The 27864-nt window shown below is 40.8% G+C and overlaps 2 protein-coding genes across 2 annotated transcripts; one reads left to right on the top strand and one right to left on the bottom strand.

Moving 5' to 3' along the window:
- Positions 1-5: 5 nt before the first annotated feature.
- LOC136441860 (gem-associated protein 4-like) lies at positions 6-27864 on the bottom strand. The gene is made up of 17 exons (XM_066438394.1): positions 27522-27864; positions 27047-27098; positions 26756-26803; positions 26412-26505; positions 25477-25659; positions 24896-25003; positions 23402-23554; positions 22780-22954; positions 6807-7007; positions 6158-6214; positions 4879-4940; positions 4384-4459; positions 3857-3930; positions 3555-3629; positions 2738-2858; positions 1886-2022; positions 6-1084 (listed from the first exon to the last, which is right to left on the bottom strand). Exons 1-17 carry the CDS (start codon positions 27634-27636, stop codon positions 785-787), a joined length of 2031 nt encoding a protein of 676 aa, XP_066294491.1. The 5' UTR covers positions 27637-27864; the 3' UTR covers positions 6-784.
- Positions 11557-17530, top strand: LOC136441927 (interleukin-17D-like). The gene is made up of 4 exons (XM_066438489.1): positions 11557-11562; positions 12663-12984; positions 14626-14770; positions 16884-17530. Exons 1-4 carry the CDS (start codon positions 11557-11559, stop codon positions 16993-16995), a joined length of 585 nt encoding a protein of 194 aa, XP_066294586.1. The 3' UTR covers positions 16996-17530.

The following is a 27864-nucleotide window of genomic DNA, read 5'->3' as shown; positions in this document are numbered from 1 at the left end:
TTATTATAAATCAAAATGATAACATTCTTCTTAACCAGACAAAATAAACAAAGATGGCTTTTCACAGTGGATGGAAAGCATTCACCAAACTGCCATTCAAATGTCAATCCTTATAAATCTTGGATAAGAAAATGACTAAATACACGAGGTCCTATCACCTGATCATGATTGATCAGCTAATCTAATAACAATAGCATCCACTTCTTTACATATCATTACAAGAGAAAGCATCTTTTATATAGGCGACCATGACCCCCGACCTCCAGACCATGTTTGGAAGATAGTTGTGAGCATGGCTGTCTCCAGGCCCCGTCTCTTCGTCCTGGGATGGGAATTTCCTCAACTTCATGACATGAAATTAATGAAAATGTACTTCTTTTAATCAAAATGATAGATTTAACGACAAAAATCGACAACATGGGCTTTTAAACAATGTAACATGTTCAAAGCTGGAGACAGCACTGGCTCTGAGCAAGATCATCTATGGTTGGAAGTTGGTCATTGCACCAGCCTACATGTAGTATAAATTAGAAAATGAAAGTTGAAAAAGGCACATTCTGCCTAGATGCGATTGGTCAGAGGAGTGAATTGGATGGATTCCAGGCTACCCCAACGTAGTGCCGACCTTGGTTGGGGTGTGGTTTGATGCTAATGGTTACCGTAAGACTTTTTTCCTGGTCATGACACAATTATTTGAATTGTAGACACAAGACATTGCTACCAACAAGCTTTCCTGGTGACTCGATTCTTCAATATCAATTCACGTACACTATATATAAAACATCTACAACTGTCCAATTCCATCCAGTTTCAGTTGCAGTGTCCTCTTAAGTCCTCCATGGAGCTCCAACTGTTCTATCTCTTTTCTAAGCCCCTCCCTCTGTCTCAATGCCACCTCCTCATTGGCTGATGTGGAAAGTGATTGACACATTGTCAGCATGTCCAGGGCCAATACAAAAAGCTGTTGACAGACTTCTCCAGGTGCAACCGTCATGACTGAACAGCAGTGGCAGAAGAACTGACCAATCACGGACAGCTGTGCCTCAGGCGGGCTGTCTGATTGGCTAACTGAATGCTGCAGCTCCTATTGGTTGAATAAAAGAATAAAAGCATAAAGGAATACTGGTACAATGACATCTAAGAAGGTTAAGACCACACAAGAAAAGGAAAGCAAATCATGGCATGTGTAACTAAGTTCAAGCAAAAAAAAAAAAGGTTGAATATGCATATTCATCATACATAATTATATTTCCCTATCAACATGCATAAAGATTTGGTATTTATGGACAAGTTTCAATACTTCTAAATCGTATATCTTACTAGAGAACTCACAAGAGAACTCCAGAGGCGCACAGATAGTCTTCCGAGACTGCCAAAGAAGAAGACTGCCAAAGAACTATGGCCACACTGACAAATGATTATAAGGATGACATTCATGCTTGCATCAACTTGTCCTCCCAAAAGTATTTTGTGCCCTGAGCACAAGTCTTCTAAAGCCAAAGAAGAAGATATTGTTCGCTATATATACCATGTTCTGCCATTGTGTTCAACCATTTCTTCAACCTTCCTGGCCACATAGATTCCAGAATGAAGGCAACATTTTTAGCACATACGTTTTGGGGTGCCCAGAGGATGTCATCCATATAATGAAATAAGTATGCCCAGGGGTTCATCTAAATCGGGAAAAAGGGGCGCTGCGCCCTCTTGATTCAGCCCAGCGCCCCCTTGTCGAAGTCAGATTTTAGCTTAATCTCCAGCATACAGCCTTCCTTCAGTGATTGATTATTCCATAAATACATAGAATTTGCTCCCTCAGCTGTGTGTGCTCCCTCTTGTTCAATTTTTCTAGAAAAACCCCCGATGGCGTATATGATAAAAAACATACCTGAATCGTGGAGACATAGTTCTTGACCACATGTACCCAGACTCTTGGAGACACCCAGGTTTCAGCCCAAGGGCTGGCCATCAGCTGCAGTACCTCTGCCAGTTGCTGGGAGGTGCTGAGTTCCACTTTCAGTACATCTGCAATAAATACAATGTTACTGTAATTCCATTCAATACTGCGGTGGGTAACTTCAGCGGTTGGGGGGAAAGGGAGTAGTTCATGGCATTTAATTGTAACGGTGGGAACAAACATCACTGTGAGTCTTAAATGTTAGTGATCACATATCTGTAGTGATGAAATTTTAGCGGTTGACTAGCGACCGCTAAAATAGCTAAAATGAAGCTACCTCTAACAAATCAAGAATTATAGTATGGTAAATTCACATCTCAAACAATGTAACTAACTTTTAATCATACATACAGCTGCTATATTAGTGAGTCTGGTGTTAGGTCTGAATTGTGCCTTCCCTCCATTAACACCTGTGTTTCTACAATGCCCTGTCCTACACTTAAGACTAATTTGAAAGTATGCAGCATCATGAGTCTACGATGCAAACAAACACACACACTCACACACACATACACACACAAACACACACACACACACACATACACACACACACACACAAATGCATATTACACACACACACATGCATAAACACATACAGAAACAAACATACATACACACACACAAACACACATGCACACACAAACACACACACACACACACACACACACACACACACTGACATACAAATACACACACACACTGTGACCCACATATACACACACTGTAACACACACACACTGTGACATACAAACAAACACACGCACACATGCACACACACAGTACCTTTTAAGTCCTGGCAGTGCCCGCCCTGTTCCACAGGAACCACCAACAGTCCCTCCCTCATCAGCTGTTGGACTGCCTGGATGACACGGTTCCACTCCCGCCACACACACTGGGGTAGGACCTGTGGGAGGGGGGCGGTGCATGACATCAGACATGCAAGTCTGTCACCAAGTACAAGTACTGTAGATAGCTTTAACCTTTAGCCAGCGTATGTAGCTGTTTTGTACAGACTTGGGTCAGGCAACAGGGAAAAGGTTCAACAATGCCTGGAGTACACTATATATAGTTTGATGTTACAGTAATATTACCAGCTACTGCCGCGCCGTGTGCCTGAGATGCTGGTGTGTTAAGCCAAAGGAAAGTTATACCTGTTATACAATACAGGCACATTGGGAAACTGTTAGGAGTGAGATCGTAGCAATGTAAAGTGCCTTCTTTACACAGCATAGTAATTATCATGATATTTGATACAAGAAACAGACATGCACAGAGAGAGACACACAGCCACAGATGACATAATTAAATCAAGTCAGGAAATACATTTGCTATACAGTAATGAGTCCTTTAACTCATTTAAACTAATCATAGACTACATTCTGTATTTCAAATGATACATTTTGTAAATGTCTACTGAGTGTATACTACTATCGCTTAGCTTCGAATAGAAATGCTATGTTACAACCTGTTTCCAAAAAATTGTTATGCAGCAATACATTTAGTTTAAACATATGATAAACTTTCAGGTAACATATTTGGAGAGTGCATTGTGGGGGAACCATCTATTTTGTAATGGCTCTATACATCTGCTTGGTTTTACCTGGGTAAGAGCCACGGTCACACCTTTCTGGAACAGTACAAGTTGGGAGGCGTCTTCAACATCAACAGTCACCGCCTTACACAGAAGGAAAACAAAAAATGATACATGGGCATAGTGTTAGAACATACATGTATTGTATGAGCATCTTAGAATACTGAGACAAATTGTACTATGATCTATCAAACCCAGAAAAAACCCTGTCACTATTGCCCAGAGAAAGGTGACAGACAGTTGGCTAGGTATTGTTTTACTCTTTTGTTGTGTAAAAAGAAAACTTTGTGAATCCTGGAGGGACTGCTTACCTTGGTCATGTACTGGGCCATTTCTGCAGACGATCGACAACACTCCAACATGGCCACCAGTCCTGTACCTGGACCTGCAGACAAACACAATACATTGTACTGTAAAATATGCAAAAACGTTCGCAGCGGTTTTCTGTTCGCGGTATTCGAGGTGAACTTTCAGCACAAACTTAAAACCACCAAGAAACTTTTTGCCCACCTATGACTGTAGCACATACTCAGTAGTGTTTCAAACGCGAACTAAAAACCACTGCAAACATTTTCTGCCTACCGCGGAATAAAAACCACGTGAACTTAAATGTATTTACAGTATCCTGCACCATAAAATTTCTACATCTGGAATTATGTATTTGAAAACCTATAAACAAGCACCCAACCAACATTGCTAACTTTTAGCACTTTGAAGTAGCCATTTGGCACCCCATTCCCTATTGGTTACAGAGTTAGGCAGCAGGGAGAAGGTTAAAAAACATGTTCTTGGCCACCTGTTGTTCTATATGTCCAGTTAGGAAGTTCCCTGTACCCACCATACAGAGTATCTGACAATGGAAGCCAGGTTGTCTCGGGAAGGTCGCAGAAGGTAAACAGCACGTCTGGGACTTCCTGTGGAAAACAACAACAACATGTAACCCAGTAAACAACAAACAAACATCATGACTTGTCTGTGAAAAAAACTTAAACTTGCTGACTCTTCATACACACATTAGAAGATTTAGCAACGCCTAGTGGGAAGAGTGTTTGTTTAGCATACAGTAGCTATAGGTTGCAGGTTTGATCCCAAACTCCAAAGTTATATATTACATAGTTATTGCTTTCTCTTGTTCTTATTAAGCACTCAGCACTTATGACAAAGAGTTTGATAGTTGAATACACACCACTACCAGTGGACTAGCCCCATACTGCACACCTGTGTGGCCCAAGGGCTATTGAAACAGAGATGGGCACCACCATATAACCTATATAGTATGGGAAGGACTATGTCTTTTAGCATCTGACTATAATAAAAAATGAAGATGTCAAACCTTTTTCATCTGTGGCAAAACAAGCTGCAGCACTGGGAACACATACAGTCTGCTGGTCCAATCTATAAAACAAGCCATGATATTACATTGTCAATTCATTGAAAAATTATCTTAAAAGTTGAAAATAGGTGAGTAATTGACATTTAACTACAAAATCTTCCTGAGACCTTTGCTTTGAAGTATTCTTTTAGTTATGTATTTAAACATGTGGACGGAGGTCATGAGTAAAATATGAACATGTAAGGCCTCAGCAGTTACTCTAAATCTTGAAATGTTTGTGGTGGTTTTACAGTTTTTAGTTTTTGCAGTGCTTCTTCATCCTGAAATCATGACATAAATGTTCTAACATGTGCTATTTACGTCTTGTTTCGACTGCAAACTTAAAAAACCTAGCAAAATAAAATACAATGTAGATGAATTTACTGTAACTCAAAGACCTGCACATGTTACAATGTATTCAACTTCCCAGAGCACAAGTCTGTGATTGTTACCATAATCTAGTCACTGATAATTCCTTACATTCCAAAACAATTAATCATTTTCAAGCGTAAACCCCACTTAATGATGGAGATTCACAGGTGCAGTATGGGTGAAGACAATTCAGGAATGGAAGGAACTTTTGTATCCTTCCTTTCTAAGGAAAGCCCGAGGCAACGTAAACACCGTGGCGTGTTCGTAGACTAAACATCGTGACAAACCACTGGAACGGCCTGGTCGTGTACAGAAAGTAGCGTACTGTTGGTTACGTACTGCCTCAAGCAATGGCGATAAATTGCGTCCAATTTTCGTTTGTTCAGTAAAGGTATCATGAAACCAAATATGCAGAGAGAGATCTTGCCAACATTCTCGTAAAAGAACGTAGAAGGATCGAATAACAATTCAAAGATAGCCTAAATATTTTTCATTCATTAACTGATCAAGTCTTCATTCTTTAAGCGGATGCTATAAGAATGAGAAATAGTTGTTAAAGTAATTAACATTCCTACCCATGAAGACAATGTTCAATTCTCTTATTACAAGGAGGCTTATGAGTTTATAGATCAACTAACCGTATGATCCATGTTGTAAAAGTATAATTTGAGAGAAAACATAACTACAATTAAAATACATCTTAATAAAATTTGTTTGGACAACTAATGAGTTCTTAATGGTCACTTCCTCAGTGCAAAGGGGGTGTAAGATAATATTTCCTATTTCTCTCTACTATTATATTTAATGCTATATACATTGTACAAGAGCAGAAGATGGTGTATAACATTTTTATAATATCTATACTTACCAAGCAGTTTTAACTTTGTGTGTAACCAGGTTATCTGCTTTTCATACTTCGATGGTTCTGAAATCAAAATTATAAATTCAGTCATTGACACAATGTATTTATTTTTTCACATGCAGAATTGTCTGTCCCTTGTCCCCATTGTCAATGTTTGGTCCTAATTTCCTGCATTCTTTTTCATTCTATTACATGAATCAAATTTTTCTCAGAAGCAGTCTAACACGGACTGAGCTTCTGTCTGCCTGCTGGAACACTGTTACCATGGCGTTACGATGACTGAGCGACTCAGAGCCAATCAGAACTAATAATGCAGGAAGAAAAGGACCAATCGTTTCTCTATCAATGTAACCTCCACCAAGCCTTCCTACGGGCGTATGGATTGTAGAATTCAGAAAAAAAAAGGAAAAATTAGCCAGTAGAGTCAGTCCACAGTGAGGGTCTGACTCAATATTTCCCCCGCGCCTGCAAATAAAACCCTCTGGTGGCCAAACTTCCCTGGCATATATTCTCCCTATAGCTGACGCAGTTAGTCTGGTAGAGACAGTACTATCAACGGGTGATAGACAGTTCTGCTGGGAAGCAAAGGAGTAAGCAGAGCTAGAATAGGATGGGTACCAGGCTAGTGTGTAATGACTCAATATTTTGTACTTGCCAGATGACAGCATCTCCAGTGATATGTGCTGTATCTTCTCCAGGGTGGTCAGAGTTAGAGTTCTGATTTGAGCTGTCCTGCTGATGGGGTGATCATCATCATCATCCTCCCACAATGCACTGGTGTCATCCAGCAGCTGGCACAGGCAAAGGATGATGGGAAACACCTGTTGAGGTTGCAGCCAGCGGTTGTTGCCCCCTCCTGAAACAGGAAGAATCTGAAGATTAAAAGGAGGCATGGAGCATCAGAGGCCTTGTGGCTAATTGTTGCTGAGGAATCTTAAAAGGTTCTGGGTTTGAGTTCCTTGCAGGTTTCAGTATTGGCCTTTTTGAAAGTCACTTGGCACAAATTTTCACACTCAACTCAGGTGAAAATGAGTACCTAGCTTTTGCTGGATGAGATGTAAAGCAGAGACCCCCTATTTGACAGACACACACACTTAGAACCCACCACACTTACTGACAAGAGTTAGCCTGGAATCCACACCTATTATAGCTCCCGAAGAGAGACTCGGGAGCTATAATAGGTCTGGATTCCAGGCTAGACAAGAGTGGGGTCTAACTACCAGTTGGTGTGAGTCAGACAGGTCTCCAGATCGACATCTTGAAAAGATGATAGTCACATGTTGTGTTAATCCTTTCATGTAGCAAATCTCAATTGTATAGAAAAATAACAAACATTGGTAGTCACTTCAAGTTCCATCTAGCTTGAAAGTCCATCTGTGTTCAATGTGGTTAGAATTCATTCCGATTCCAGAAGCAATTTCTTGACAAGGATTCGTACAGGTGCTGTACAGTCGAAGGTTTTGTAATCTTTTACTTGTGTTGAAAGTTTCACGTGTTTGTCTAACTCAAAAGCCGTGATGTTTGGCCTTCGAGAGAATTACACATGTAACGGAATCTTCCATGTTGATGTTCGGAGGATATACATGTAAGTAAGGTCTGTGTGTCTGAATCTCTAATCCTTTCCAGCTTTAAATCTCTATCAGTACTCTCAAGAGGACGAAGCAAAGACCCAAATCCAGCACCAAAGGCTCAAGTGAGGATGCTATGGGGTCTGGAAGCACGCTCCCCATGATATTTTGAACATCTTAACCCCCTATTACACCTACTCCCAATTTTGAGGGGCAAATTTCAAATAATGTAACAGTTGTCTTGATTTTGTGAAAGCTTTGTGACACTGAAAAAAATTAAAAATTGAAGATTATCTTTTATCCTTCTTTACTGCAAAATTCTGTCCACGAGGACAAAAAGACAGATGCTAGGTCCTGCTCTAATTCAAACCATATGAGAATTAGTGGGAGGTAGAATCACTCTGGCCTTGAACCAATTTTTCGATAAAGTTTATCGGTGAGATAAAGCGCTGGACATGAGGTTGGGTTATCACCTGTTTGGTGACCTCAACTTATCATCCACTGGACAAACAGAAGAGACAAAAACCATGCACACGTTATCCAAAATGAGTTAAAAGTGGCCAAAATCAAACAAGCAAGTCACAGTTGTACATTCAAGTGACCTCCTCTACGTAAGGCCCACCTGGCCCACTTTTTCGTCAATCAATCATTCGCGGGCATCAGGGACTGATGCATAGCGGCTACAGACATGCGTAGAAAAAACTGATTAAAAAAAACAAGCAAGCAAGTGAAACCTGTATAAGTGACCACCTCTACATAAGGACCACCTACCAATGTGAACACTTTTTTAATTTTCCCATTGACACAAGCATTAACAATCCTGTCTATAGCGACCACCTGTCCACGTAGACCAGATTTTATCCATCTGGGTCACAGCTAAATAACTGTAGGTCAAAAGAAGTTTTAAAACTATTTTCTAAGCCAAACAAATCTGAACTTGGTGGAAGCACAGTTTACCTAAAGGTAGTTTTAGTGTGTGAGTGTGATATAGGTTATTCTAACTTGGATCTGACATCTGACAACTTGCCAAAATGCTAAGAATCCAGTTTTGGATGTCTAGGCAAGAAACTAGGCTCTCAGTCCCACAAATCCTCATCAAATGTAGACAGCCAATACTGCCCTACATATATAGAACCAAAAATAGAGTGACGCTATCCAGTACTGATCAGAATGAGGTCCCTCAACATGTGTACATGTCAGATTAATGAGTACTCAATGCACAACAGACAACAACCTCTTCAAGATGCCTCTTGTAACTACTAGCAACTGTTGCACTGTGAGTCACCAATCACTGTACATCTAAGCGGTGGGAACATTATATGGTTTAATGGCACATAGCTTTTTTCTGGGCATAGCAACACTTACTGTAAAATTTGAAATGTTTGCAGTGGTTTTATTTTTGTGTTTTTCGCAGTGACCTGACCGCAAATTCATGACACTGAAAATAAGTCTTTGCCTAATGCATTACTGTATAACAGTTGAGGTTTGGAGTCATTTAAACCATGAAATTTTACACACTAAAAACTTCCTTTTCCTTCCAACCGCATTAAGTCCCTGCGAAAATGCAATGAATTTTAATACAGCGGTATAGATATACCTTCAAGTGGACATTTCCTTCAATATCATCTAATGCTCTTCTACATTTTACATGTGCAGTGGAAGGGGTGTCTACTCATCTAAAAAAAAATTTGCTAGCTCCAAGTTAGTTTAACTGTCACTGGAAATATAGTCAAACCTGCACATACAAGTGACCACCTTTCCATGAGGACCACCTGGTTTTCTGGTGGTCCCTGAGATCACTTTTCAGATTGACCCAAGTATTAAGAATCCTGTCTATATATCATATGTGACCACCTGTCTACTGTGATTATTTTTTCCATGTCCCTTGAGTCAGGTCAGTATAGATAGGTTTGACTGTACAGAGCCAAAAATTTTAACTGGTGCCATACATTTAACAGGCCGGTGGTCGAAAACACTGTGCCACTTACTGTACTAGATTACTTAATGTAATCATCACTGATTAGATCTATAGTAATTTGTACTTAAAGCTCCTAATAGCCACCTGCGGGAGGGGGGCACACCTGCAATTTAAACAGTCCTTAATTCAATTATAGTAAAAACCAACCTCAAACACAATGATTCCATAATAAAACCACACCTGCGCGACAACATGCTCTTTCATCATTTTTGTACCGGAGGTATTGTCCGGCACATCTGGCATCAAAACAGGGACTCAATGCTGTTGCCATGGCAACAATCTCTTCTATGCGGGCCCATTTCACACCTCCCAAGCGCAGACAAACCCCCGTAATTGAAGTACCTGTTTTCTGTCATGGGAAAACTTCTTCAGCTGTGTGTGTGCGTGTGAACGACATTTGTGGAAAGGATGTGTGTAGGTTGGGAGCAAACCTATTTCCTTCTATTGACTACTTTTGGTTTGTTCTTTGTACTTCAAGTACATGTGTTCTCTGATGTTCTCATGTTCAAATACACAGAGGGACTGTTTCTAGCCATCGAAAATGGCAGGAAAGTCTGATGGAAAATCATTTTGCATCCACAAAACACTTTGATTCACTACCGGTAAGGTATGTGGCAAAGCATAGCACTTTTTCAATAATTTAGTAGTGAAATACGGCCTCGCCACGGCTTGTGTTTCCAGCCAAGCACACCAGGTCACCCCTACTCTTCTTGACAAGTGTGTTGGGTTCTTTTACATGCAGAGGCTTGACGCCTTGCAGGCTTACATGTACACCTGAAGCTCCACCATATATGGGGCCACCAGCTGTATCAGAAAAACACCCACAAGAGTCTGCCCTGAGAAAATTCCAGATGAATTAGGGCGATGACAGCCCCTCTGTAATTAGCAGTGATCAGGTATCCAAAACTTCTGGACCGATGACAGATATATCCAATCCAGAACACACTCGCTACACACCGCATATAAATCTTACAGCAAAGAAGACACCTCCAGTCAGAACCCGAAAAAACATCCTGTGCCTTATCTATACACTTGGAAAGGAATACCTGTTTTCTATCGGCTGACCTCAAGACTGTAATTCGTAACTCTCCGAAAGATCAAACACGTTATCATAATCATCAGAGAAATACAGCTGGAAGGCATGGCTCCAGGAGACAGCCTTAACAGCGCAATTACTCTGATGTTAGAAATACGATCCTGGTCGGTTCCGCGGAACATTTGTCTTACAACAAGCGCAGGCTTGCTAACAAGCTGAAATCAGGGACTCAGGGACTAAACTGGCTCCGGTAATTACACGTTGTAACATTTAATACTAGTGGACAGTTGATGGTGTTAAAACGAGGGCGTCTGGGATAAGATGTAGAGTAAACAAACAAACACACGGCTGGTCACACACAAGTATTAGACTGCCAAAGCAACAATATTTATTACTTTCTCAAAGATATATTCTCACAATGGAGGAAACCATTTCAAAAGTTTTACAAATAAGCTTTAATTTCTAAACTCACTTCATTTTGGGTACTTGAAGGTACTGACATAAAGAAACACCCCTTGCTTTAACCAGTTATGACCACTATCAATTTTAGCATCTTGACTGTAGTATTAGTGTTCATGGCTGACAAAGAAAGAAAACTATGCTTCCCTCCCCTATACCAGAGTGGTCTGGCCCTAACGTGTGCCCAGTATTGGACCAAACAGGCTTGCGGAAGAGTTCTGTAACTGACAACAAAGTGTGCGGTGGGAAAGTCCGGGTCACAAGATCCTGCTCCGATTGGCTCTCGGTACGTTAGTACGAGTATGAGCACAGCACTGCGCCCGTAGAACAAACCTCGCAACTCCGGCCAAACAGACTCGCAGAAATGAAGGTAGGTCACTTTTCTTTGCTTTAAATGTCCGAACATTTGGGTTACTCGGTAAATCCTTATCAGTGGAATGGTGACCACCTCTACATTAGGACCACCTGGCCAATGTCACTTAACTTTTTGTTGGTCCCTTTCTGGATTATTTTTTTTTCCATTGACACAAGCATTAAGAATCCTTTCTAAGTGACCACCTGTCCCCATAGACCAGATTTTATCAGTACCTTAAGTGGTCTTCTTGGGCAGTTTTGACTCCTTAAAAAGATCTGTTGGACCTTAACTGAAAAGTTTTCTGTGAAACCGTTTTTATTCATTTTGCTGGATCCATGTGATACACTCTTTTTGCAAACCCCAAGAATCTGTTCATCACGGACTTCGGCATTGTCCTTTCAAGCCTATATATAGACACCATTGCATGTCCAAAGTTGCTGCTTACAAAGAATCTTAAATTAGATTAAAATATTTCAGCATGTTTTTCATTTTCTTTCAAGAGTTTCAAATGGATGATATGTGTAGGTTTTGCTATTAGCTTCAAGTTTTCAATGACCCATGGAGTTTTAAGTGAAGAGATGCTATCACCGACTGACGCACACAGTAAAAAGATGTATATTTTAAGTGCTTGGAACAGTTTAATAATTCTTCAAGACTAAAAGCTGGAACCTTAGTCGAATGCAGGGGAATGTATTTACACGAAGCTGGTGAAAGAAGGCTTTGTGAGCGTGGTGTGGTGAAAACACGCTGCTGCATTTTGCAGTGTTTTCTGGTCCCTGAGGCAGATCTGTTGTTCTGTTGGGACAACACAGGAGGATGGTTTGGTGTGATGACCTTGTCACCGCACAGGGATAAACATGGCACCTCTCCAGCACCTGCTAACGGAACCAAAATGGTCAAGCCGGTGTCACACTGTAGGAAAACAGCTCGCCCTTAAGTCTGCAAGCTCTAAAAGATATTTTCTGCTTTTAAATATACAGCAGGGTCTTCTCTTTCAATGCTCAGTGAGCCCCATCCCATGTGATAAATTAAAGGAACATTTTTAGGCGCATAATGTACTTGCCTCTTGCTTACAATTCTAAACTTCCGTGACTTTACTGTTTTTTATTTTTCAGGTAATCACGGTATTTTCCATCCTTGCGTTGCTCCTGTTGGCGCTTACCGGACTCCCCGGCTCGGAGGGACGACACCGGCGCGGGAAGAAGAAGGAATGTCGCGACCCGCCCAGGAGCGCCCTCCGCAGGAAACTCCGATTCTTCAACGGCTACAAGGAGAGCCCGTTCATCCGGCCGCTGCAGAAGATTCGCCACCAGGTGAAGAACGCCACGCGGCACCGCAACCCGTGTAAGGCGTACTCGCGCAGCACGGACGTCCACCACAGGTCCTCCAGTCCATGGAACTACAGGATAGACTACGACGCCAAGAGATTTCCTGATGGTACGTACTCGTTTGTCAAATCATTTTAGATATACAGGATTAGTTAATTTTGCACATAGGGTACAGTACACCTCACTGAAAAAATGTTCGCAGTGTGATGATTTTGCAGTGGAAATCACAGTTTATGTCACATAAACTGTGAACATAAAACTACTGAAAATTTTAATATTTCATGGTTTGCAGTAAAACAAACTGCAAAGTAACTGTTATCTTTTTAACATAAGCTGATGGCAAGAACTAGTACATGCTATTTCATAATTCCATTGCGTAGACAGTGCAGTTTGAATGTAAGGCCCCCTTTTCACTAGAGGGCAATCGCTGAGTGGCCATTGAGTCACCAAAATTGGATTTGTATGACCCTTGAACTTATAATTGGAATATAATGGCCTATGTTAAGGTATGATTCAAAAGACAACAAAAGGTACAAAAGGTAAAAAGATTAAAGTTCTTCATCTATGAAATTTGTTCAGCAACCTGTCAGCCTGTCTCTGGTGGAAAGGGACTGTGAGTTGCAGTTAAAAAGAAAACTGCTGGGGGATATGGTAGAATTCATTAATTCATTAATCTTTTTGAGGAATAATTTGAGGCACATTCATGAAAATAAAGGTTTCAATCATCAACAACTTTCTGAGTAACAATATTGTTCTTTAAAACAACCATCCTGGAGTGCTCACAGAAAAACTAAGCAAACTAACCTGGCAAAAAGATGACATCTTTTGCAGGGCAGCATTTAACAAATAGCTATAATGTCACCCTTAAGAATAATGCATTATGTTAATACCCGTATCCCCCCTTCACACCCTCAGGCATCGTTGACAGGGCAAAATGTAAAAACGGAAACCTGCGATCAAGTAAAGGACATGTTTAACTTGTATCCTTGGTTCAAAGGTCTAGAGAGAGCTCCATAAATCTAAAAGTAAAACTCTAGATCTTCATGTTAGCTTCAAGTCCATAGTTCATTGTTTATGAACCATTTTACCACGTTTTAATGTAAACTTTCTATGATGGGTGGACAACGAGGCATCATATGTTCCATCCCTTTCTCATCACTGGCACCTGGTGATTTAAGATCAAGGTTTCAGGTGACGTCCAAATTACGAAGACCACCTTCAAATTCATCTGCACTCGCCAAGATCAGTACCAATAAAAAAAGCAAATTATAGATGATCTTGATCACTACAAGTAGTACTTAGTACATGTACATGTAATTAAAAGACATTTATCGAAGTCAGTATTGCACTTTTTGGGCTTTACAGCACTGACATAGAGTATAACATTTAAGGCAATTAGAGACGGCAGACTTTGCCCCCTTTATACCCATACTGGTTTGTGACCATTCCCACCAACAAAAATAGCAGTATTGAGGACGTACTGCATTGTGTGAAGTTGGGAATCACACAGACACACATACAGAAAACCTTAAAAAATACACTTTAAAACATTCAACAATTGTTCGTGTGAAATACGTTGAAGTGATAAAAATCAGGCAGTGGGCCAAAAAGTGGAAGTTGAAAAAATCAGTTTATTTGAACACAAGCAGAGGATCCTGCTATTCAGCTATGGTTGTAAAAAAACAAGCAGTGTATTAAGTATTTCTAGTAATTTAAGTAAGAAGTTCCTGACATCTTGTTTACTGTACAGAGCTGGCCGTGGCAGAGTGCCTGTGCCGTGGATGTTTGATCCACGGGTTTGAAGACTTCACCATGCAGAGTCAGCCGGTAACGACCAAGATCCAGGTGCTTCGCAGCACGGGACGCTGTGATTGGCGAGGATTCTTCTCGTACAGGTGATAAATAAAGTTTATTATCTAAGGGCCCATTCACAATAAGGTATATTCAAGTCCGTATGTGTAAGGTAATGTTTGTTTCTGAAGAAGTTGCTTTCTTGTTTCAATAACCAGGCCGCACTACATTGGGTTGAAGGAGAAAAAACTTCTTAAACACAAACTTTACCGAAACCCAAAAAATGTAAATACATAACTCATACTGACGTAAATATACCCACAAGCGTAAACAGGATTAATGGAAGATTTTAATCAATATGCATGTTGGCTTTCATTTAGAAGACCTCTCAGATGTAGAATTGGCCCAATGTTATAGTCAGTATAATGTTCTATGTTACATTGTTTAATTTTTGTAAGGACTTAAATTTCACAGTAATGCTGTGTTTTGAGGTCACAGTTAAATATTAAATACAATTCTGTTGTACAGTTACAGACTGTAGTATTTCATACATTGAAAATGCAAATTCTTGGCGTCATAAATTTGCGATAAAGAGGTCATCGCAAACATTTAAAGATCTACAGTACACACCTGTGTGTTTTCTAATTGGAGGGTAGATAAAAAACAAATCTTATCATACAAAAATGCCCAGACTTAATCTTGATAGACCTTTGCCATGTCATGTCACAGACTGTTGTGGCAACATGGAGTATCAAGTCACCGTTACGGTGGGGGGAGGGGGGCGGGGAATTCTGAGAATAACAGGAAGGAACGCGAGCATTCATCCAAATCTGCCTCCAGCAAGGAGCGTAATTAGTCTGAATCAGATATACGAGGGGGGGTCGGAAAGTTCACGACCTGACCCGGAAACAAGGGACATAACTCAAATTTGGGGACATAACTGTAAACTGAAAACTTTAACTTTAAGCCATATATCATCAGCACCTTTAAAACTCAAATTGTGGTAATTTCAGTGCAGGCGACGCCCTTAGGAAAGTCTTAAGGTTTAAAGCAGGTATGTCACAGAACTGCACCAAATTGCGCTTGGAAACAGTATGCCAACGGTATGCAAATTTTTTTGAATATTTGCTATTTCAGGCGACAAATTGGCACCAGTTTTCCCCCACTTTAGCGAATGCCTTTAGCAATTTGGCCCAGTCCAGTAATGTTAGATAAGAGAGATGTAAAAAAACATGCAACTATTACAGCCCTACCTTTGAGTTTGTGGTTGAAACAATGGTTAACTTTAAATTTAGTAACATATTGGAAGACAGATTTATTCATCATCTATTAGATAGTAGTAATTATTTCGTCTTAGACAGCTAGGTTTCCCCTTGAACTTAAAAAAAAGTAGATTTCCGATGTCAAAAGAAAACAAGTGTCCATAACTCAAAGACTTAGCCGTTCCAAGGTCAAAATCAATAAAGGTCAAAAGTTGACCAGATAACAAGTGTTCACAGTGTGATGAGTTCACTGTTAGAGGTCACCACTATAACCGCAAACTTGAAAACACCACAAAAATTCGGAAATTCACAACATAGCCTCATAAGTGGCGTTTTACCCCGGGGCCACTAACTTGTTTAAAGCTTTCAAATGGCAGGTTTCGTTGCGAAGACATGCCGATCGCCGTCATTTCACCCCAGGGCTGTCTCCAGGACCTGTCCCTCTATCTCAAGATGGAAATGTGCTTCTTGGGACAGAGGAAATTTCACCCTGTCTGTCCAAAAAATCTCAACTTCATGACATAAAATTGAGGAAAATGTATTTTAAATTTGTAAGCTTGAAATGACAACAAAAATCAACAGCTTCAAATGACAACAAAAGTCAACAGCATGGGCTCCCAAACAATGAGTGGGATGTAAAAATATAAAAAAAACCTGGTTCACCCCACTAACTTTTGCAGCTCCACTGGGAAGACGTGCGCGTGCGTACGCCCGGAACCACTATGAATGCACACTTGAAAACGCCACAAAAATTCTAGAATTTACAACTTGAGTGGTGTTTAACCCCCACTAACTTAGTTCCAACTTTTGCAGGTTCTCCTGGGAAGACGTGCCAATCGCCTTTACGTGCGTCTGTCCGTCCGGAAACAACTTTAAAACACCACAAAAATTCTACAATTTACAACATAACCATCATTTTACCCCCACTAAGTTAAACTTGTTCCAACTCTTGCAGGTTTTCCTGGGAAGAGGTGCCCATCGCCTGTACATGCGTCCGCCCGGAACCAGCCGTGAACATGCAGGACAGCAATGTTTACGAGGACTACGATGAATATGAGTACGACTGACGAAAGTAGTTCTAACGCACACAAAGCAAACGCGTGACTTCTATGTGCTCAACTATATGACACAACTGCCAAAATGTTACAATCTGCTACTGACTCCAAGCAGACTAGGTTGGGTTTTGGCTTGTTTTTGACGTCTTTTAGGCATTTTTGTCAGGCTTTCCATTTTATCATGGTTTCTTTCATGTTGCTATGTTGGTGTTGGCTGCCAAAAGAAACCGTAACAAAATAGAAAGCCCAACAAAAACGCCTAAAAGACGTCAAAAACAAGCCTAAACCCAACAAGTAGTTACAGCAACATATATAAGGGCTAAACAATGTGAGACCTGTGTTTAACCCTGTGAGTGTCAAGAGAGGTTATTACTTGTAAGCCAGTTAAGTCAGACTGAAGCCAAGGTGTGAGTACATTGAGTGTGTTCACACAAGGCAACATCCTAACAATTTTTTACACATCCTCATAATATAGCAATGTCTAGAGTGTCTTCCGTTAATATAACTGGTCAATTTTCAAAAAGCAGATAAATTTGAAAAAACCCTATCTACCTTTGACCATCCCTCACTTTATAATCTAAGGCTGATTTAGATTGTGACTCAGTTTATAATTTATGATTCTGACAAATTGTCAGTTTTATGCAGAATAAATTGTCAGTTTTATGCAGAAAAATTTAAGAGAAATATTTTATCAATAATTTTGTAAGGTGTGGCATACAATTACCATAAATTTGTAAGTACTTTGATATTATTATGCAAGATTATTTTAACCTTTGCTGGGAGAATTCATTGATTCAATGAAGTCATATGTTATGATGTTATGGGTAAAACTTAATAATATTTTGATGTTTATTTCCGGATGAAAAGATAGTATGAATATTTTCTATGTGTCATTTAAAACCTTGCACCTGAGTTAGTAACTGTTAGAGGACAAGTTTTAGATATTTTGAGCACATATCTAAAATGTATTGTACAATGGCTTGTTCCCAAGATTTGGCTTGGACTATTTTGGTATTTTTGAATTAAAATATTTGCAGCGTATAAAATCTCAAGAAGATGGTATTAATCTAGAAGTCAAACTTTAATCTAAAGGCAAAGAAAGCAACATACCAGCCTAACATCAGCTCTTATACTCTGAAGAGTGTACATTGTACCTTGGGGATGCTGAACTAGTAGATAGATCTCTTCAAATCAACCATTTATATGTAATATGAATTTTGGCTGAGATAATTGGATATAAAATACCCAAGATGTAACTGTTTTTTACTATTTCTCAGTCTTTTTGGATTCAGTTAGTGGCATGGCATTTAAGGCCCAACATGCATATGGTCAACCACCCACAGAAATCACTTCTAGCCTCCATAGCAGAAGGGGCCTTTTGGGGGCTCATATAGTTATAATACACTTTTTGCTGATGACTTCTTTTTGTACTGGGTTAGGGGCTTGCTGCACAAACGACCCAGTATAAAAAGAAGTTCATGCAAAAAGTGTATCATATTAGCCCCAAAAAGGCCCAGAGAACCTGCTATGGAGGCTACTTACTACAATTTCAAAGCTTTTGTTTTATCACATGACACAAAGTCTTTCCTTTCTTGACCTAATAGACATAAATTGCATTTCTAATGCGCAGGTGCAGTGCACAAATGTAAAAAAACTTAAAAGCACCAGATATATAATCATGACTTTTCCCGACCACCCACGTTCACGCGTTTCCGACAAAACTCTGACAGCGGAAACAATTACAAGAGTAAGCATGACGGATCCCATTGAACCACTGTGTTTAGGGTGCCTGATGAAATGAGCTGTTACGAGTGGGGAAAATAAATAATGATCCATTGTGGAAACAGTCTGATAATACTGACTACCCAGTTGGGGGTTGTTTTGCACGACACAGCTGAGGATGTGGAAACTTGTTTTTTAACTGCTGCTGAAAAAACCCTTCTAACTACTAGGGGGTTTTAACCTTATAATGTCACTTCTTTTCGTGTACAAGTCAGCTATAGACAACAGTCCAATTTGGTGGCTGTACCATATTCAGATCAGAAGATACAAAAACTAGCAGTTCTGCTGCAGTACCATAACAAGCCGCCACGGGGCCCAAAATCTAATCAATTTGAGGTCTCATCAAGACCTACCAATTTATCAAATATGAAGACAATTCACCCAGGCAAAGATCCAGTGTGCTGTCGTTAGTGCAGTAATATGTCAATGTTCACATTTTCCATGCTGTAAGTTGCAACTCAACAAATCTGTTGCTTGCTTTGCACAGTTCTATTAATAGTGCCAACAGCGTTCCTGAGCAATTTTAAGGTTAAAGGAATGCTACTCAAGCACATGTGTATACATGTAGCATGGACCTTTCTCACTTTACTTGCAATATAGCTAGAACCCCCTAAAAACTAGGCACATACTAGTAGAAAGCTTTTGAAGATGGACCCAGGAATTGATGCCATTTTCTAACCGCAAGACATTACTACCTTCCTTCAACACAGCTGTTCGTGAATATTTTTCGCACACGGCACAATTGAGAGCTAATCGATTACCACAATAATGCTTGATGAGGACTTGTTTTCGCCACAGTTCCAAAGAGAAACCCTCTTTGAAAAACACTTGATGATGCAGTGATCTAAAAAGAGGTGGGCTTAACCAACAAGAGTTTCGGATTAGGCCTGAAATAAACAAGACTCGCTTTTTTCTAACAGCTTACTCAGGATTTAAGTTCAAGTACTCTTTGGAATGATTAGATCCCACTACACGTCATACATGACCGCTGCAATCCTGGTGGGCAGACTGTTTGCCATGCATGCGGTAGGTCATGGTTTCTTCTTTGATTTATAAAGCACCAATTTCAGGTGGCATGGTAGCCCTATAGTTAGGGGTTCCAATTGCAATCCCTAGTGGGCCCCAGTGTTGTGCCCTTGGTAAAGGCATTTTACACCTATTACACCTATATTTCCTCACTAAACTCAGTTGAAATTGAGTATCTAGCTTCGGCTAGGGAAGTGTTCTTGGATGGGGCGTAAAGTCAGGGGTCCGTGCTTTGAGGAGAACCATTTGAAGACAAACAAACTAACAATTTGAAGACAGAAGCATTATCAGAAATTGGGCTACGTATACTGTCCCTTTCAGAAAAAAAACACATAAAACAACTGTTACAGATTTCAATCCATATACCGGTCCTTGTGTAATACAACATAAATCAAATAACTGGAAAGGGGAAGACGAATATCCCGGCACTATCTAGCCAAGGACAGCTAGTGAGTAAAGACACTGACAAAACTGAACTTTTGAACAAAATGTTTGTAAATGTGACCAAGGCAAAGCAACCAGACAAGACAATGAAACTACCGATGTTTACATCCACACAACTCACTGTACTCCAGTTCTCAACTGAAGAAGTTCTCAAGGTACTCCTGAACCTTCAGACAAACAAAGCCGCGGGTCCTGATGGTATCTCAAACAGACTTCTCATGGAGGCAGCGCCTGCGATTTGTTCCTCCTTAAGGGATCTGTTCAATTACTCCTTGTGCTCTGGAATATTTCCCACTGAGTGGAAAGAGTGCAACATCACCCCTGTGTATAAAAAGGGCGACAGAACAGACTGCCAAAACTACCGGCCTATATCCTTGCTACCTACAGTGGCAAAAGTCATGGAAAGACTGGTTCACAACCACCTTTATGCCCACCTTGTACACAACAACCTGCTGAACGAAAACCAATCCGGTTTTAAAAAGGGAGACAGCACCGTACTCCAGCTGTTACGACTTGTAGATGACTGGGGGAAATCAGTTGATGACCCTGACATAGCTTGCACTGCGGCTGTATTCCTAGACGTAAAGCGGGCTTTTGACACAGTCTGGCGTCAAGGACTCATCTACAAGCTCACTCGCTACGGGGTAGGAGGACCGCTGATACACTGGTTTGACAGCTACCTGACGGACCGTCGTCAACGAGTCGTCCTCAACGGTGTAACTTCCTCCTGGGGCACAACCTCAGCAGGTGTACCCCAAGGTAGCATATTAGGCCCCTTACTTTTCCTTGTATACCTCAACGACCTCAAAGACCTTACCTGCAAGTCGAACATTAACTGCTTTGCAGACGACACCTCCTTGTATAATTCAGCAAAAACCGTCCAGGAGATAGCTGACACCACAAACGCTGACTTGCGCACTGTCTCTACCTGGTTCCTTGACTGGGGACTTGAACTTCACCCAGATAAGTGTAAGGTTCTCTGCATAAAGTCAGACCGGAAGAATGTCCAGCTCCCACCTATATACATCCTTGGAAAAGTCGTCGAACAAGTGTCGTCATACACCCACCTTGGAGTTACTATCCACCAAACCCTGAGATGGACTGATCACGTTCAAACAATGTGCAGTAAATCCAGGAAACTTATAGGTGCACTCTGTAAACTTAGAGGAAAACTAAGTAGGGAGGCTTTTGAACTAGCCTACAACACCATGATTAGGACTAAGTTGGAGTACACCTCTGTACTGCTAGGTGATCTTTGCAGCTCAGCCAGCAAATTGCTTGACAAAGTCCAATACCATGCAGGCTGCCTTACAACCGGAGCCATGAAGGGAACTCCTAGTACCAGACTTGCACAGGAACTAGAATGGGACAGTCTGGCCTCCAGGAGACACTACCATTCCATGGTGATGATGTACAAGCTCACAAATGGCCTCGTGCCAGCACACCTCCAGTCGCTCATCCCCTCCACAAGAGGTGAACAGAGGTCAACTAGACTTCAGCTCCGCAACACAACGCACCTACACGTCCCTCGCTGCAGAACCAAGGTGTACAGGTCCAGCTTCATCCCTCATGCATCAACCCTCTGGAATCAACTTCCACAGAGACTGAAGGAGGCCTGGACCTTAAACAACTTCAAGAGAATGTGCAAAGACTACCTCCTGACCTCTATGCAGCATCAAGCGTACAGACGCCTAGGTTCTAGGCACTTCAACATCCTCGCTACCAGGCTAAGAATGGACTGGAGCCCCTTGCATTCCACCCTGCATCTAATGAAGATCAAAGACAAGTTGTGTTCCTGCGGTGCGTCCTCCGAGACTGTTGCCCACTACCTGCTACATTGTCCGCTCTACAACAGCCAGAGGGACGTCCTAGCTGCTTCAGTCCACCAGCTCACACAACAACGTCTGTCCGTGTCTACCATACTGCAGGGGTTACCAGGCTATGTCAATCAAACAAACAAAAAACTTTTTAAGGCTGTCGAAGCATATATTTCCTCTACAAAGCGTTTCAATAGTCCTTCCATTTAAGCCATCCACGTCAACTTACCATGCCAAACTACTTCAAATCTTAATTACTTTAGTATTGTTAACCCTGACCTCTAACCTCTCAAACCTCTAACCTACTTGTCATTTATTAGTATTATTATTATTACTAGTACTATTATTATTATTATCATTATCAAATCATTGTGTACGTTAGTGACCTTATTTGTATATATGCGTAGTTTTCAACATTGTAATTGTATGTGATGATGAATTGTATGTACTGTGTCAGACACCCAAAATCAGCCACGCTGCCTGGGTGGTCTTTGTATTGCCGTTGCAATTTGAATAAAATAAAATAACTGGACAATTTTTTAGAGTCAGATGTTTCAGACAGCATCTTTCCTACAGATTATATTTGTCTTCAGACTCATTCTCAGTCACTGGTGAAAGACAGTGGATGCTCTCTGAAATGTCTGACCCTTAAGAGAATTAGTCCAGTAGTTTGACTTATTACGTAAGGCTCTACCTGGATGTCTAACCCTCCTCAAAGAATCCTTACCTTGGTCTTGTAAGACAACTTGTAGTAGTTTCAGCGCCGTGGTGAGGGGAACTCGTTGGTCCTGACCGTAGTGTTGGTAGATGTACGGGAACACTGCAAGGGATGCAAAGTCTCGTGCCGGCAGGAGCGGTTTGGAGAGGAACGGGCAAGTCGGATCAAACGGTGGCTTGTATGGCTGTATGGGAAGAATTGGAACACATTGAGTATTATTGGTTCAAGTCTCATTTTCAATTAACAGTTGTCGTAGGCCGTCATACCATTTTGATTTTTGCGAGGACATAACTTGGTAGGGTGGAAAAAAAAAGAGGTTTCAAGCTCGCGGTTGTAACAATTCTGTAGTACAGTCACTGTGGTAATACAATGGAAACATACTGTAAATGCATTTAAGTTTGCATGTTTTTTTTTATTTCGCGCTAAGGGGAAAATGGAGTGTTCACGGTGGTTTTAATTTTGCGGCAGTGCTTTAGTCACATACTGCTAAAGTATTGGACAAAAATGTTTGCAATGGCTTGAAGTCCGTGGTGAACCGGTTGCTGCGAAAACCATGAACATAAAACCACCGCGAACATTTCTGCATTTTACAGTATATTTGCAAATTCTTACATTTCAATATCTATGGTACCTGAAGCAGATTCTCCACGAAGGTGATGAAGTTGTTTTCCTCTCTGGTGTTGGGGCGAAGGTCACCTGCAATGTCGTGCAGTGTGGTACAGAGCAGGGTAGGGGGGTCTGGGTCGGGCTGCCAGGTGCACAGGGAAGGTAGCACCTGCAACAGCTGTCAATCAAAATATACATGTGGGATTCAGGTAATGATCTAATCTGGGAAAATAAGGTCAACTTGATTCTTATTACACTTAAATATTAACAATACTTGAACGTTGCCAAAATGTTTCAGCTGAAAATCACATGTAAAAACTCAAAATTAACAAAAATATTGGTACATTATCTTAGTACTGTTGTTAACAGACTTGATGGACAGTTAAGCTAAGAAATAGATGTCAGTATGGTGAAATTATCCAGTGGACTAGCCCCTTGCCCCAGTGCTTGCACAACTACATGTGTGGCCCAAGGGCTATAGAAACGGAAATGGGCACCACCATTTACGCCGGTGAGGGAAGAATCTTGACTTACTCATGAGAAGAAAATGGCTGGATTGATCTTTACTGTAATAAAAACATACCAAGCAGTTTTTGTGGTTTCATCAATTTTTGCTTGATTTAGAATTGTTGTCATGTAGGGCTGTCTGTCATTTAGAATTATAGTAAAATTAAGATATGCAGCAAGGGATATTAAAAATGGAGTCTTTTGTTGCAAAGAATGTTGCAAATAAACTGTTAGTGTCATTCATATCACCGAGGTTCAGATGATCTTGATTGACAAATTTCAGGACGGTCTTCTATGTGACAATTTTGATTGAATGTTGTTCAGCACCAGGGTCAGACACACTTCTGTTAGTGTATGTTATGTAAAATGCTTTAAACCAGGCGCTCCATTCTAGCAAGTTTGAAATAGAAAGTATGTTGACTGGTCTTTATTAATGTGAAGCATATCATTCTATATTTTACAGAAAGAGTTTACCTGGAGGACCAAATTTAATCAGAATTACTTTCAGCACCAAGGACAGAATATAACATTAATTAGCAACAACTATTCTTGTGCGACAGTCATTCTCTGTATCACACATGACCAGAGCTGTCTTAAACCACTCATTGTTTGGGAGCCCATGTTGTTAACTTTTGTTGTTAAATCTGTCAGTTTTAGCTGACAAAAATACATTTCCATCAAATTCATGTCATGAAATTCAGATTTTTGGGACAGATTGGGTGAAATTTTTGTCCCGCCCAACAAGCAAATTTCCGCCCCAGGACGGAGGGACAGGTTCGGGAGACAGCCTTGCACATGACCAAGGACAAATACAGTTACTGTGATAATGTTTCTATCAGATGAAAAACATGCTAAAGACTACAAGTAATGTTTACAAATATATTTAACTACACAACTACAGAACAAAATACATCGATTGTATCATACTTTATGCACCTGTCAGAAAAAAGAGTTAAGAATGCTATAATTGTCATCTTTGTCACAAAACTGTTCATTGGTTGAGTCCACTGACCTTTGACATGACCCCAGCTTGACCTGTATTGTTGACAGCTTGATTGACAGCTGTCTTCAGGAACAGCAGGGGAGCCTGGAGGGCCACTCCACACATGGTGCTGAACACCTGCCAAAAACACAGCCATAAATCGTGAAAAAAGCCTATATAGCATCTTTACTCACTTTTCATATTAATGACAGAGGCCAGTAGCTACTGACCGCCAAAATGGTGTCCCTATGTGGGTTTCAAAGGATCATAGCTGAAGCCTAACTTTTTTTGGTTTATTTTTTAAACTTTCTTTTCTTATTTAATAGTGAGCATCTGAGAGTGTCAGAAGATCTTTAAATGCGATTGAGCTATGATTCTTTAAATTCAAATGAGGACACCAACATGGAAGCGGACACAACAATGGTTTCATGTGGAAAACTCTCTACAGATCACATACAACAAAACTGCAAACAACGAAAGTGCTGATTCAAAAGGTTAAATTGCCACCAAGAGGTTGTGTAAACACAGGCTACCCAACACTGTAACCTATGCAAATATGGTACAAGAAATGCTATCTCAGTATCAGGAAGGTTGCACTCCTGACATCTAACCTCCACCCCTTCATGCCCTTCCCCCAGCAGCACCATCCTGTTGAACCCTGTGATGACGTCATCCTCCACCCCCTCTTGGAACGGTCCGGAGCACAGCAGGCCTGGTCCGTACACGGTCAGCACCTGATGGAGAACGGCGTCCTGGCTCCTCAGGGGCAGCTGGATGTACGCAGCTGTTAGCACCTGGAAGAACCACAGAGGAAAATACCATTATATAGTGTATTCACATGACGTCCATCTACACGTTCATGACCACATACTATGTGGTCGTGGTATCCATCCTAGTCTAGCTCCAGTTTGCCTCTCTGCAGAATAATACATTTTTCATAAATTTCATGTCTGGAGAACAGTGTCCTGGCTGGTCAGGGGCAGCTGGGTGTATGCAGTTGTTAGCACCTGGAAGAATCACCGATGAAAATCCCATAATACATGATGTGTATTTAGATTCACTTACATGAAAATGAAAGTTGCTAGAATGGTATATTTCTATTCTAGCTTCATTAGTTCCTTTGATCGTTCCCCTGCTGAAAAGGCTGGCACCCGTTAAAAGAGGAACGATTGTCATTTGAATATTTACATAAGGTAGAGGAGATAGTTTAGATTGGCTCTGAGTCACATGATCCTAGTAATGGCATGGCAACAGGGTTCAAACAGGCATTCGGAACTTGGACCCCTGTTAGACTGCTTCTGAGAAATAATGATATTTGATCCCCCAAAATTACACAGGAGGACCAAGCGTTCAAATGGGGACAGGAGCCAGACTATGCTGCAAGGAAACAACTGCTGGAGCGAAACGGGGCTAGACTAGTATGATTCCAGGCTAGGTGGTCATTGCAGCACCATGGAAGCCACCACTCCACTCCATCTTTTTAATTTGTTGTTTTGTAAAAATATCATAATAATCTACAATGAAAAAAAATCTACTTCTTGATTACCTTACTGAGTCTCCTGAGGACCTGCGGCACTGCTGAATCTTGTGGGTGTCTTACTCTCAATCTGCTTATGATCCCTGCTACAGACAGCACAATCCTAAGGTAGAGACAAACAAAAAGTTTTTAAAAAATCAAACAATATGGGTCTGTATCATTGCAATACTGACTGGTTCTACTTTAGACCAGGCTATTAGCTAGTAGGGCATCAGGGCCTTTTCTAAACTACACTTGGAATACAAAGAAATTAGTCACCCTTCTTTTGCAGGGGACACCCAAAGTACACACACACACACACACACACACTGCCACTGTTTTTTCCTCATACCAGATACTGGATACAGATTTACCTGGAACTTGCCAAGACATCTACCTCCCTCTCCAAGGCATCTATCCACCTGAAAAATGATCAAAAGACAACAGATTTGGGAAATGTAGTAAATTTTGCAACTTCTTGACTTGACAGTGTATTGATAATTTAAGTAATCTTTCTTCTCCATACAAGGAAGTGATACTGAACAAAATTGATGTACAAATTAATCAACGAAAGATATAAAAGAGCATCTCAGTTTGTAGCTTTCATAAGTTTACATTTTAGATTAACTTTCAATAACTTTAATCATAAGAATGTTTGCCACTACCTTGGATCCTTATATAACTCCTCACTGTTGATCAGCATCCAGTCAAGGCAGTCTGAAACAGCAGGAATAGACCAACAAATTTTCCATAGATCAAAACATTCAATATTGCATCATGTTACAATATTTTCTATTGTCAGAAAGTGAATGTGAGTGATCTTGAACGACTTCAGCTTACTGATGTGCTACTCTTTAATTGGTTGTAACAGGAATGACAGAAAATATGTATGTATATACTAGTACAGGTTCATCGTACTGGGCAGATTATCCTTAAGTATAGTAGGCTAGCTCTTTGGCAATGAACATGGCCTAACGTTGTGTACTAAGGTCTGCAACCTTTTCCAGTCTCAAGCATGTCGGGTGAACAACAACAACAGCTGGGATTCAAACTCCCAACCTCTTTGTCCAGCGGCAGGGTCACTAACCACCAAACTATGCATGCTACCCATGCAATCAAAACATGCATTCTATCAATTACCTTCATATCCATCCAGCTTGTCCTTCATTTTCTGAAGAGCAGTTTGGATGTGGATTCCATCCTTTTCAACCCTTGTTGCCCTGGCAACTGTTTCCATGGCAGCAGAGGTGGGCATGCTTTTCTTCCATCGCAGAACACATAGCTGAAGTATATGGCATACCTCCCTAATGGAGCAAAACAGTCTTGTTTCTGAGTCTTCCTCCTCTCTTTCGCAAATAGAAACCAAACAATCAACTGTCGATTGTGTTATGGCTTCCTGTGCAAGCTCTAAGTTGGAGACACCCAAGTCTACAATGTCCAGCCAGCAATGTTTGCTTAAAACTTTGTGCAAATACTCTACTAC

The sequence above is a fragment of the Branchiostoma lanceolatum genome, chromosome 9 (genome assembly GCF_035083965.1).
Source record: "Branchiostoma lanceolatum isolate klBraLanc5 chromosome 9, klBraLanc5.hap2, whole genome shotgun sequence".
Taxonomy (NCBI): Eukaryota; Metazoa; Chordata; class Leptocardii; order Amphioxiformes; family Branchiostomatidae; genus Branchiostoma; species Branchiostoma lanceolatum.
This window is presented reverse-complemented; position numbering and strand designations above follow the sequence as displayed.